Raw genomic sequence first — 13,813 nt, 5'->3', positions numbered from 1 at the left:
TGTGAAAAGCAATGGTCCCATAACACTCCCCTGTGGCACGCCAGAGGTTACTTTAACGTCTGTAGACGTCTCTCCATTGATAACAACATGCTGTGTTCTGTTTGCTAAAAACTCTTCAATCCAGCCACACAGCTGGTCTGATATTCCGTAGGCTCTTACTTTTTTTATCAGGCGACAGTGCGGAACTGTATCGAACGCCTTCCGGAAGTCAAGAAAAATAGCATCTACCTGGGAGCCTGTATCTAATATTTTCTGGGTCTCATGAACAAATAAAGCGAGTTGGGTCTCACACGATCGCTGTTTCCGGAATCCATGTTGATTCCCACATAGTAGATTCTGGGTTTCCAGAAATGACATGATACGCGAGCAAAAAACATGTTCTAAAATTCTACAAGAGATCGACGTAAGAGATATAGGTCTATAGTTTTGCGCATCTGCCCGATGACCCTTCTTGAAGACTGGGACTATCTGTGCTCTTTTCCAATCATTTGGAACCCTCCGTTCCTCTAGAGACTTGCGGTACACGGCTGTTAGAAGGGGGGCAAGTTCTTTCGCGTACTCTGTGTAGAATCGAATTGGTATCCCGTCAGGTCCAGTGGACTTTCCTCTATTGAGTGATTCCAGTTGCTTTTCTATTCCTTGGACACTTATTTCGATGTCAGCCATTTTTTCGATTGTGCGAGGATTTAGAGAAGGAACTGCAGTGCGGTCTTCCTCTGTGAAACAGCTTTGGAAAAAGGTGTTTAGTATTTCAGCTTTACGCGTGTCATCCTCTGTTTCAATGCCATCATCATCCCGTAGTGTCTGGATATGCTGTTTCGAGCCACTTACTGATTTAACGTAAGACCAGAACTTCCTAGGATTTTCTGTCAAGTCGGTACATAGAATTTTACTTTCGAATTCAATGAACGCTTCACGCATAGCCCTCCTTACGCTAACTTTGACATCGTTTAGCTTCTGTTTGTCTGAGAGGTTTTGGCTGCGTTTAAACTTGGAGTGGAGCTCTCTTTGCTTTCGCAGTAGTTTTCTAACTTTGTTGTTGTACCACGGTGGGTTTTTCCCGTCCCTCACAGTTTTACTCGGCACGTACCTGTCTAAAACGCATTTTACGATTGCCTTGAACTTTTTCCATAAACACTCAACATTGTCAGTGTCGGAACAGAAATTTTCGTTTTGATCTGTTAGGTAGTCTGAAATCTGCCTTCTATTACTCTTGCTAAACAGATAAACCTTCCTCCCTTTTTTTATATTCCTATTAACTTCCATATTCAGGGATGCTGCAACGGCCTTATGATCACTGATTCCCTGTTCTGTACATACAGATTCGAAAAGTTCGGGTCTGTTTGTTATCAGTAGGTCCAATATGTTATCTCCACGAGTCGGTTCTCTGTTTAATTGCTCGAGGTAATTTTCGGATAGTGCACTCAGTATAATATCACTCGATGCTCTGTCCCTACCACCCGTCCTAAACATCTGAGTGTCCCAGTATATATCTGGTAAATTGAAATCTCCACCTAAGACTATAACATGCTGAGAAAATTTATGTGAAATGTATTCCAAATTTTCTCTCAGTTGTTCTGCCACTAATGCTGCTGAGTCGGGAGGTCGGTAAAAGGAGCCAATTATTAACCTAGTTCGGTTGTTTAGTGTAACCTCCACCCATAATAATTCACAGGAACTATCCACTTCTACTTCACTACAGGATAAACTACTACTAACAGCGATGAACACTCCACCACCGGTTGCATGCAATCTATCCTTCCTAAACACCGTCTGTACCTTTGTAAAAATTTCGGCAGAATTTATCTCTGGCTTAAGCCAGCTTTCTGTACCTATAACGATTTCAGCTTCGGTGCTTTCTATCAGCGCTTGAAGTTCCGGTACTTTACCAACGCAGCTTCGACAGTTGACAATTACAATACCGATTGCTGCTTGGTCCCCGCATGTCCTGACTTTGCCCCGCACCCGTTGAGGCTGTTGCCCTTTCTGTACTTGCCCAAGGCCATCTAACCTAAAAAACCGCCCAGCCCACGCCACACAACCCCTGCTACCCGTGTAGCCGCTTGTTGCGTGTAGTGGACTCCTGACCTATCCAGCGGAACCCGAAACCCCACCACCCTATGGCGCAAGTCGAGGAATCTGCAGCCCACATGGTCGCAGAACCGTCTCAGCCTCTGATTCAGACCCTCCACTCGGCTCTGTACCAAAGGTCCGCAGTCAGTCCTGTCGACGATGCTGCAGATGGTGAGCTCTGCTTTCATCCCGCTAGCGAGACTGGCAGTCTTCACCAAATCAGATAGCCGCCGGAAGCCAGAGAGGATTTCCTCCGATCCATAGCGACACACATCATTGGTGCCGACATGAGCGACCACCTGCAGATGGGTGCACCCTGTACCCTTCATGGCATCCGGAAGGACCCTTTCCACATCTGGAATGACTCCCCCCCGGTATGCACACGGAGTGCACATTGGTTTTCTTCCCCTCTCTTGCTGCCATTTCCCTAAGGGGCCCCATTACGCGCCTGACGTTGGAGCTCCCAACTACCAGTAAGCCCACCCTCTGCGACTGCCCGGATCTTGCAGACTGAGGGGCAACCTCTGGAACAGGACAAGCAGCCATGTCAGGCCGAAGATCAGTATCAGCCTGAGACAGAGCCTGAAACCGGTTCGTCAGACAAACTGGAGAGGCTTTCCGTTCAGCCCTCCGGAATGTCTTTCGCCCCCTGCCACACCTTGAAACGACCTCCCACTCTACCACAGGTGAGGGATCAGCCTCAATGCGGGCAGTATCCTGGGCAACCACAGTCGTAGTCCGATCAGGGGATGCGTGGGACGAGCTGGCCGTCCCCGACAAACCCCCATCCCGACCCCCACAGTGATGCCCATTGGCAACAGCCTCAAGCTGTGTGACCGAAGCCAACACTGCCTGAAGCTGGGAGCGAAGGGATGCCAACTCAGCCTGCATCCGAACACAGCAGTTGCAGTCCCTATCCATGCTAAAAGCTGTTTTGCTAAGAACGTCTGAACTAATCTACAGAGAGCGCAAACAAATCGACAAAATTTAAACGGTTATTAAAATACAAGATTGCCTAGTAAATGCAGTAATGCTGCTACTTGCGCACTGCTGACACTGCTCGGCGGCGGAAGGAGACTAAGCGAAATTACACTATTCAGGTACTAAAACACGATGCTACACTCTCAAATACTATAATACGCCCGAAATTTATGAATTAAACAATGAAAGAACCAAAAATACGCAAAGAAATTAAGAATTAAACTATGTAACAAATGAGTGAGCTAGGAGTATACGACTTGCTGCTCAGCTGCTTATCCAACGGCGGCAGGGAGCACACTCCCCAGCTTTTATTCCTGCTTCCTTACATCATAATGTACAGCAGCTTCTGCATGGCAATCATTGGAGGACCTCTCGCACCAAAGCTTTGGCCTGCCAGCATATGTAATGGCCGAGCATAGATGGAGATAATATGCAGCTTATCACCACTTGCATTTAATGTGTTCAGCAACAGGCACTCTGCAGGCACCTTTTCCCCTGGCTGATGATGTGGAACCTGGGTGAGTATCTACTTGTCGATTTTGCTGGGACTTGCTAAACCAGTATTGACTCATTGTAGTGGCATGTTGTCCATCTGTGTCTGTGGCGGTGATTGTCTCAGCTCTGTCTAACATTTTTGCAACTACGGGACTTCCGTATACTGTGGTTACCGATAACAGCACCCACTTTATTTCTGGAAAAATGTGCATCTTTTTGTCAGGCTAGTGGTATTTGCCACCTCACTGCTCCCTCATTTCATCCTCAATCTAATCATGAGGCTAAATGCATGGTTCAGATATTTAAAACTCAGATGCAGAAGTATATATGTGCAGGTCCCCTAAAGCTGCTTTAGACCATTTTTTGAGTTCCTACTGTTTCATTCAAGTGGGGACAAGAGCCAGCTGGGAACTGCTATGTGGATGCCAACTATGAACTCTCCTTCACCTGCTGCATCTGACACCATACCAGCTGATGTTGCCAGCTCTATGATGGTTCTGGCTGGCTGGGTGTGTCTGTCTCGGCTTGAGACTTCAGTTGCCAAATGAACTGCCATCACTGAGCATCACCAGGGCTGGCACCTGTGTATCATCTGCACTCCTGACAGGCAGACATCCCTTCACTTCAACCAGCTGTGGCTGTGCATGGTGAGGTATGTTCTCAAGGGCCCACTGCCTCCCCTGTCCCCACCACAGCTGATGCCTGTTCTAGTGTCACAGATGGTCCAGTGGGTTGCTACCTGTGAGATTGCTGTCTGAGGTTCCTGCCTTCACCTCCCACTCCTCAACTGATGCTGTTGCCAGTGCAGCCCCCACTGCACCTGATGCTGCAGGTGCCGTGATCTCTGTTGCTGGGTGCTGTGTGCCATTGTCTCCAACACCCCTGCTGATGCTTCCAGCACTGACCGCTGACCTCGACAAGGACGTTACTATGGAGATGCTATCCCAGCCCTGCTCTACAGCCTTTCAAGAGAGGACGAACAGCACACCAATCTGGTCTCTCATCACTTCTGCCCCTACTCACTGGTGCCTGCCCACTACGTGTCGCAGAAGCCACTGTCATTGGGTGATGACACAGATGTCAGCCCCGCTATTGGTATTTGCTGTGGCTCGTAATCTCAGTGACTTGTGAAACCAATGCTTTTTTTGGTAGAGTCTGCGCAGAATACTGTGGCCAGTAGATGTCCAATTAGCAGGGCAGGGGAGAGCAATAGGGGTGGGGGATGTGGCAGATGCTGTAGGGGAAAAGCCGAGTGCTGGAGGGGGAGTGCCATTCTAAACTGAAGCCTACACTAACATTTTATTGTAAATATTTCACGAAGCCCCCCACACCCACACTTGCATGGTAACCATTCAAAAAATCTGTCACCTCTGCTTTAGTTAGTCAACCATTTGTAACTTTCAGAGAAGCATCATGAGTTGTGAATTATGAGTAAAACCTACACATTTCTCTTGCTGTCATATTAAAATTTGCTTCTTTTGCCAAAACACAGTGGAGTTCACAAAGTGTCACCTCACTAGCAGGTTGGCAGAAGCACTTGTGAGAGTAATCTGAAACAGTGGTTTATTTAAGTTTATTATGTGAGGACCTGAGGAAAAGTAAGGTCAGTCGCTTATGAAAAACCACATCCTTAGCACAGAATTAACATGTCATGTCTTCACTTATGTTGTTCCATACCCCACAGCATTTCTCATTTCATCAGCTATTGATGGCCTTAAAAATTACATTCTTTCATTGAAAAAGTCTGTAGTTAGTGGAATAACATGGTAGTTGCTGAAGTTTTCCATAATAGCCAAATGGAAAAATACTCTCCTCTTTGTATGCTATCATTTCCCTAAATCTCGTTTTGATATCTCCAGCTGTTTATGAAATATGAGGAACAAACATTTTGGATATTTCACTCTGGCTTTATCACTGGTACAGCACAATCGCAAATGAGTGCGTTACATCAAACTGATTTTCTCAATATTGATGACAGAGAGAGACCTCCACTCAAGTCTAAAGAAAAATTTGATATATCAGCTAAATTTCATATGCAGAAACATATTATGTAATATGCATCAAATCCAAAATCATGGTGCCCCTCATTGTGAACTTTTTCAAATTTTGCGTAGTGTGTTACTTCCATGTAAACATCACAATAACTATCACCATTAATGAAATGTTGGGCTCATCATCATGAACCTGACAAATAAAGCTATAATACTGAATTCCCCCCCGCCTCCCCCCCCCCCCCCCCACTGTCCGACGAAAGGTAGCAAAATACTGTTGCCCCCCCCCCCCCCTCTGAACAAACAGACGAACTCACTTAATGCTTTGGACAAAAACTGGTCACTGTGCATTGGCCACCATATCCTGCATAGACTCTATCAGTACTTTTTTGTTCAGTGCTTTTTTCTATAACATGCATTTTTCTGTGCCTCATGTGTTCATGCATGTATGTATGTGGTTTCCCCATCCCCTAGAAGGATGAGTGATGTACCTTCACTCATGATGCATGTGATTTCAGAGAGCGCATGTCCATACAGTTCACAGGTTTTCTTATAGAGGCCTGGGTCAGCCCTCTGGCAGGCCCCAGTGAATTGCTAAAGAAACAGCATTATTTAAGCAATTGAAAATGATTGTTTGGCCTATTGTTTATGCTGTATTACTGTTTCCAGTCAATTTGTTCAGTGCTATGTGTAACCTGTATTTTACATATTGCTCTATAAAATACTATGTTCCATAAATCGTGTTTGTTCTTGCTATAACACATGTGTTATAACACAATCCATTGATGGAACTGACTCTGGGTTCATAATCATTTGGAATCATTGACAGTTTTATAAGATGGATGTTGCTCAATTAGTACTCTCCACACCGAATTTTCCAAAGTGTGCAAGTAATGAGCCAGCAGATTGGTGCTTAATGATGAATCATCTTAGGCACAATCTGCCACCATCTCCTCAAATTCTACTGTGTGTGCAGTTCTTTGATGATAACTTCTCTGTAGACAGAAGGCCCTGACTTCTCACATGTTTCTATCCATATCATTAGATTTCTTCCAGTTTCTTAGAAGGTGAATATATTGCAATTTTTCCCTATACATTTGTTTGGCATTACAGGTGCTACAACTTGCTGCACCATACATTAAATGAAAATCAGCTAATTTTTGTTTGAGTAAAGCTCCATCATCCACAACCAATCATGAACTGTGAACAATGATAAAGTCAATCCTAGATATATTACAGAGGGTTATGAATTGTATTTCAAGGTATTGCTGCCAATGTTGGTGCAGCAAGAGACACTCATACATATAAGAAAAAGCCAGTTATGGAGATGTTCTACAAAAACATCCAGCATTATATCCAAGCAGGTTATGAGAGTGAATGATTTTATCATGAACTATTTTCTATGTCAAGCAATGGAAAATCCAGGATGGAATGTAACAATATTATGAGCAGGAAAGGTGCTACTCACCATATAGCAGAGATGGTGAGTCACAGATAGGCACAACAAAAAGACTCTCACAATTATAGCTTTTGGTCATTAACGCCTACATCAACAATACATACACATATGCACATGCACACACACTCATACAAATACAGCTCACTCCACAACTGCAGTCTCAGGCCAAAGCTGCAGTTGTGCATGTGAGTTGCATTTGCATGAGTGTGTGTGCGTGTGCATATGTGTGTCTATTGTTAACATAGGTCTCAATGGCCAAAAGCTATAATTGTGAGAGTCTCTTTGTTGTGACTGTCTGTGCCTCAGCATCTCTACTGTATAGTGAATAGCAACTTTTCCTTCTCATAATATTGTTACTGTTTTCTATGTGATATTCCAGTATTTTACAGTGAGACAAACAGTGTGAAGAGTTTAGTTTAAATGGTGTTATTGATGTACAGGATCAGAACACTTTTCACTTTCTATTGTTGCAAAGGCATTACAGATCAATAACAATCTAAAATAAAATAAACAATAAATAAATCATAAACATATTTTTTTCCTAAGGTTAAATTCTAGAAATAGCAAAATAAGACTTGCTATGACAATGATGAGTAATTTTACTACTGGATTTATCAGTCTGAATAAGTTTTTGCAGCCACATATGAACAAAAATTGGAAATGGTGAGTGATTCCATAGCTTACAAAAATTATAAAAGAATTCCATTATCTAAAAGTGAACATTAGACTCAGCAACTTCAAATTTAAAAAGAGGGAGAGAGAGAGAGAGAGAGAGAGAGAGAGAGAGAGAGAGAAGGTTACACTAAATGTGTAACTAATTGCTTACGTATACTGCTGATTTTCACCAATTGTTCTGAAGAAATATGGATATTTAGTTCTGTCTGAAAAGCTGGAGCCTTCTGCACTGTAGCTTATTACAACTGTTTTATAATACTTTGTGACTCCTGCCAGTGGTTCAACAGTATCAGAACATGCTGGGCCTGTAGGTAAGAGAGAAGAGAACATCACTGTTTGATCAACAAATATGTGTTTGATCAACAAATATGCTGGAAGAAACTGAAGAATCATGTTAACAAACTGCTTTTCCTCAATACATAACATAATTTTCTTTTAAATATTACTGGAAAACCTGGTTATCTATGATTGTAAAGATGTTCCTTGTCACCAAAGGTTTATGGGTTTGATTCCCACAGTGGGCATGGTGGATTTTAAACCATATGACTTTCATCAGTGTCGTGTCATGTATTGTCTTCTGCTGGTGTCTATTGGGTATTGTGAATGCCTTATGTTCCACTGTGATAAATACCAGTCACTGTGTTTGGCCTAATGTGCTCTACAAAACAACTGTAGTTAAGCACCCCACAGGGGACAGTAATATGCTCTAAACATCCTATGTTTTTGAGAAGATTGTAACTTACATGGATGAGGAACAACTAAGCTACAACAATAATCATGAATAACAGGAGTGATAATTAACATACAAAACCAGAAACTTTACATCCTATCCACAAGACTACATGGTGGCCAAAGTTGACATGCAGAAGATAAATTAAGTTTCAAAATTTTGTATTTAGAATTCCAATTCTTCCCTCACCTCCTCTGGAGTTTTATTAAAGAAGATTATGTAAAATTTCTCAAAGAGGAGGATGATTGACTTGGTAGTCCTACCTAAATAGATAATACCAAAAACAAATAATTAGAAATCAGGCCAAATAATGAAAAAAATAATAAGTTATGTTTATAGTCCAGGCAGTTAGTGCACAAAAAAAAAAGACCATATCATGCAAATATCGACAACTGCCTGGACAATTAATCAAAATATAACCATCTCAACTCATTAACATGCTTGTAACACTTCTAATCAAAAGCAAGACATTGACTTCTTCAGCCCTTTTGAAAGGGTGAGGACACCAAGTATCAGATATGAGGAGGATTGAAATATAAATGGTAATTTCGACAGTGTACTGCACGAGCAGTTCCAAGCTGATGGTGGAGTTGGGGGGTGGGGGATTAAAGACTGGTGCGTTAGGGATGGGGAATCCTTATGGTTTGCTGCTGAACTCTGTTCTGACCTCAGTACAGCCATGATTGAACAAGAGAGTCTTTCGACTGTTGCACAATATGTTACAATGAAGCTTTTAATCCATGAAGGGGTGTCCCAGAACTAAGTGTTTACTTGAGCTGAAAATTTAGGGCAGCCAAGAAAGTGTAGAAAATGGTCATGCTCGACTCCCAAGGTCAAGTCTCACAAATGACAACATCTGTGTTGTTCAGGAGCTTATTGAAGGTGATTGCCTGTGCAATGTTGAAGAAATCACAGCAGAAGTGGGCATCAGCATTGGGAGTGCTCATTACATTATCAAATGACAGCTTGGATTTAGAAAAATTAGTGTTTGATTGGTTCCAAAGTTCTTAATGAAACAGCAGAAATAGGTCAGCAAGGATAACTCTGAGAGACTTAGGGATCGATTTGAGCAAGAAGGGGTGGAGTTTTTGAAGCACATCATGATCTGATGAGACAAGTGCCTTCATTATACTTCAGAATCCAAAATGGTGAGTAAGGAGTGGCAAAGAAAGGATTAAGCCTGCCTTGTGAAAGCCAAAACCCACCTCTCAACTGGAAGAGTTCCTGTGACCGTCTCTTTTGACTATAGAGAAGTGTTACTCATTGACTTTGTTCACAATCAACATATGGTGGAGGCAGCTTACTACTGACACTCATTAACATAGGAAAAGCTGCCCACCAAAACAAAAGATGAGGAATGCATTTCAGAGATGTCATACTTCTCTATGACAACACTAAACCCCACACCATGTTTTCACAAGGGACAAATTGGAGGACATTTTTGAGTCATTTACGGTTTATTTTGATAGTTTTAGCACTGTAATGACACGCATTATTAATATGTGTAACTACTTATTTATTTGGGCAGATTACAGCTTAAAAATTTCAAATTCTTTCAACATTCTACATTTACCAAATAACCCTTATCTTTTCTTGAATATGCTGAAAATTATGTTTAAGGAAATTGTAAAACTAATAAATTTTAATATATCCACAGTAAAAGCACCAAGACAGGCAGCTCAACAAAAAGGTCACTTAAAGACTTTTAATTGAAATGTGTAGCAGAAAAGCTAACTTTTTTAAAGCATCTCCAATCAAGAACTATAATTTTGAAATGTTCTCGGTTATTCAGCCAAGTGGCATTGTTCAGATGGCGTCGTACTTGAGGAAGCTGACTTGCCATCTTCTGGTAGTACTGATGACTTATCTTTTCCTCTGGGTTCAGCTTTATATATCCCCTTTCCCTCCTGCTGTCGAGCTAGAGCCAGCAGTACCAGGGTGTGGGCCCAATGGTGTGGTGGCACACAAGTTGCGGTTCTCAGTCTTTGTGCCACCACTGTTGACAGGGAGGTGTGATCTCAGTTCTTCAGTTGGCATAGTGTGACTGGATCTTCCCTCAGCCTGTAGCAGTACTTTCAATCTCCTCAAGGCTGGGTCCTATTCCTTGTTTAGTTGGAGACCACCGTCCGTTCATCATGTAGTTACCTCTACAGATTCCCTTGAAACAGAGTCCCAGAATGTGTTGGCCTATTTTAAGAACTTGGTGACATCACAATTCATGCTATATTCTTTGGAGATACAGTTCTCTATGACAGCTGGCTTCGTTGGTTGCTCCTTAACCATATGAAGCATGTACTCCACACACCTTTCCTGCACCACATGGATAACATAACCTAGATACACTTTGTGCTAAGGAAAAAGAGCTCTACATAATTCAGAGAACCAGAAGCAACCAAGATTTGAAACTCCTGTCATCATTAGTATTGTAGAATCTTCCATTCTGTCATGTACTGTGGTCAAAAAATGAAACACTCCAAGAATAGTGCAAAAACTATTTGGAACACTGTTAAACAAGACACAAACAAAATTAGTGATCAAAATGAAATAATGTCTCGTGAAAACAGCTCTAGCAGAAATGGCAACCTTTCAAACTATTGGCCACTAAATTCAGTTATTTCCTCACAGTGACTGCAAACACCGCAGCCCAGTAATGAACAACCAAATAAAGATGTGTTAATTTACTTGTGCAGACACTGTATGCACCAGTGATAGACATCAGTTTCAAAAACACAGCCCCTAAGGAGATTACAGAATTAATCATGTCACTAAAAAATATTAATTATGCTGCCTATGGTAGTCCTCCTCTTCTTTTAAAAATCATTTGAGAAAGTGACTGGTAATAGAATACTCACCCATTTAACTGAGCAGAACTTGTTAACAGACTCTCAATTTGGCTTTAGTGAAGGATTCTCTACACAGAATGAGACAAAAGATCTCATAAATGAACTGCGTCTCTTGTGACCTCATTGTCGATGCGATGTTAAACCCTAACCATGTATCCTTCCTTCACAAATGAAGTGCTACAGTGCGCGTCATTTATGTTGACGGCCGAGTTTAGGTTCGTTCTACGCATCTGATGTCACAAAACACAGTCAGCCAATGAACAGAGAATGACGTTGCCAGATCTCGACTGCAGTGCAGAGCATGGACGAGTGTCTTCAGTTTTAGAAACGTTCAGTCATAAATAAAGTAATAGAACAAAATTAATGTCTTGATAGCAGACATTCTTTTATAGAAAGTTTGGAAAAAGCATTCTTTATACCAATTTCTTCATATTCTATTAATTAATTAAACCAAACAAGCAATAAGACTCCTAATTCAGGCGATAGCAAGGAAAGGTGTTTGTATCACTCTCACAAACCGCTTTTTCACAATAAAGAACAGCGGTAATTGTTTATTTCCTATTGTACTTCAACGAAGCGTGAGTAATTCATAGTCATACCAACAGTGTTTGTCAGTATTTTGTGTAACGTGTTATACTCATCATGACGTTATGTAGTCAGACGAGGTGCGTTAGTGTAACGGTTAAGGTGTTAGGCTGCTACGCTAAAGGTTACGAGTTCAAACCTTGTGCAGTGCTTAATATTTTCATTATTTAAAAACAATATCGAAGTGCCTTACTTCACGAATTATATTTGTTTGAATGCAATTTTTTGAAATTTCTAGTGCTTTGTCTCTTCATTAACGCTTTCGCTGCTGCAGACATGTGCTCGCCGCATTCTGCGCTGTGCGCAATTTTGTCATCACTGCACTGCTTGCCTGTGCAGACACATGGTGTTCCCACTGCTTTGACACACTTATCATTTGATTTCACAAAAACTATTTGCCCCAAAAATTTGATTTTTATACGTCTTCTTGACTGATACCTTCCCCCTCATAAATGACTTAATTTTGTTTCGATGTTCAACGCAGTTATTATGCAGCATTAAATATAGTAAACCATTGCATGAAATTTTGAAGAGTTTGCAGAGGTAAAAGTCCATAGAGTATACTTTCCGTATGGTCGATTTTAGTTGCCACAATGTTGAGAATGAAATGTGGACAAGATACCTAAATTTCATATAAAATTTATTGTATAACAATATCTCATTTAATTTAAGTACGACATAGGTGTTGTATGAAATATTGAGAAATATTCCGTCTTTCACGACTGTAATAAAAGTATTATTTACACCAGACGCGTTTGGCTTTATTTTAAAGCACTTCAATCAAGGAAAGGTATGGCACATACACAATGGTACTCATGTTCTCTTTCTTGTTTTTGTTCCACAGTCGCAGTTTTACCAATGGTACTGAAATATATTCCTCTTCTGCAACTGTAATAAGGGGCTTATTTAGACCAGACACGTTTCTCTCTTTTGAAGCATCTTCAGTGGACAGTATTTTGTCTCCTCCATTGCCAAGTCACTTTTCGTAGTTTTGTGCTGCGATAACACAATATTCAACGTTTGTGTTGGCAGATCAGTGTTTTAGCAAATAAATGATGTTTGAGTGTGCCACACACAAAAATTATATTTGACATAGCTCAGAGCACTTCACTGATAGACGGTATATTCAAGTCCTAATGTTTTTGTAAGTACACAGTTTAGTTTAATGTATTTTGTCTACTTCCTTTTGATTGATTGAAGTGCTTTAAAATAAAGCCAAACGTGCTCAGTGTAAATAAAACTTTTGTTACAGTCGTGAAAGACGGAATACTTCTCAATATTACATACGACACCTATGTGGTACTTAAATGAGCTATTGTTATACAGTAAATTTTATATGAAATTTATATTTATATTTATATGAAATTTAGGTATCTTGTCCACATTTCATTCTCAACATTGTGGCAACTAAAATCGACCATACGGAAAGTATACTCTATGGACTTTTACCTCTGCAAACTCTTCAAAATTTCATGCAATGGTTTACTATATTTAATGCTGCATAATAACTGCGTTGAACATTGAAACAAAATTAAGTCATTTATGGGGGGAAGGTAACAGTCAAGAAGATGTGTAAAAATCTAATTTTTGGGCCAAATAGTTTTTGTGGAATTGATTGATAAAAGAGTGTCAAAGCAGTGGGAACACGATGTGTCTGCACAGGCGAGCAGTGCAGTGACAAAATCGCGCACAGCGTGGAATGCAGGGAGCACGTCTTTGTAGCAGCGAAAGGGTTAATGCGGCCGTGATGGCTTTACTTCATGAACTGCGCACTCCCCCTAAATGTAAGCTTGCGAACTATGCTATACTATGGCGGTACTTCTATTGGTGCGTGCGTCGTGTGCAACTGGCAACACAGCAATCTCCCGTGTCTGCGCAGGCATGCGTGAGCCGCCAAGATAAAAGAATTGAACTACAGCAGATCAAAACATGAAAAGTTATGCTGTTGTATATCCTGTAACTTTGCCAAAGCCTCTGATTG

General features: G+C 41.3%; 1 protein-coding gene across 5 annotated transcripts in view; it reads right to left on the bottom strand.

The window, feature by feature from the left end:
- LOC126479202 (uncharacterized) overlaps positions 1-13,813 on the bottom strand; it is a 687,919-nt gene that overhangs the window by 56,174 nt on the left and 617,932 nt on the right. For all 5 annotated transcript variants that reach the window (XM_050103765.1, XM_050103768.1, XM_050103767.1 and 2 more), the window contains one exon: positions 7,826-7,979. In XM_050103765.1, the coding sequence (XP_049959722.1) occupies positions 7,826-7,979 (154 nt within the window). The remainder of the gene's footprint in view (positions 1-7,825; positions 7,980-13,813) is intronic.

Source organism: Schistocerca serialis, chromosome 1, assembly GCF_023864345.2.
Source record: "Schistocerca serialis cubense isolate TAMUIC-IGC-003099 chromosome 1, iqSchSeri2.2, whole genome shotgun sequence".
NCBI lineage: Eukaryota > Metazoa > Arthropoda > Insecta > Orthoptera > Acrididae > Schistocerca > Schistocerca serialis.
This window is presented reverse-complemented; position numbering and strand designations above follow the sequence as displayed.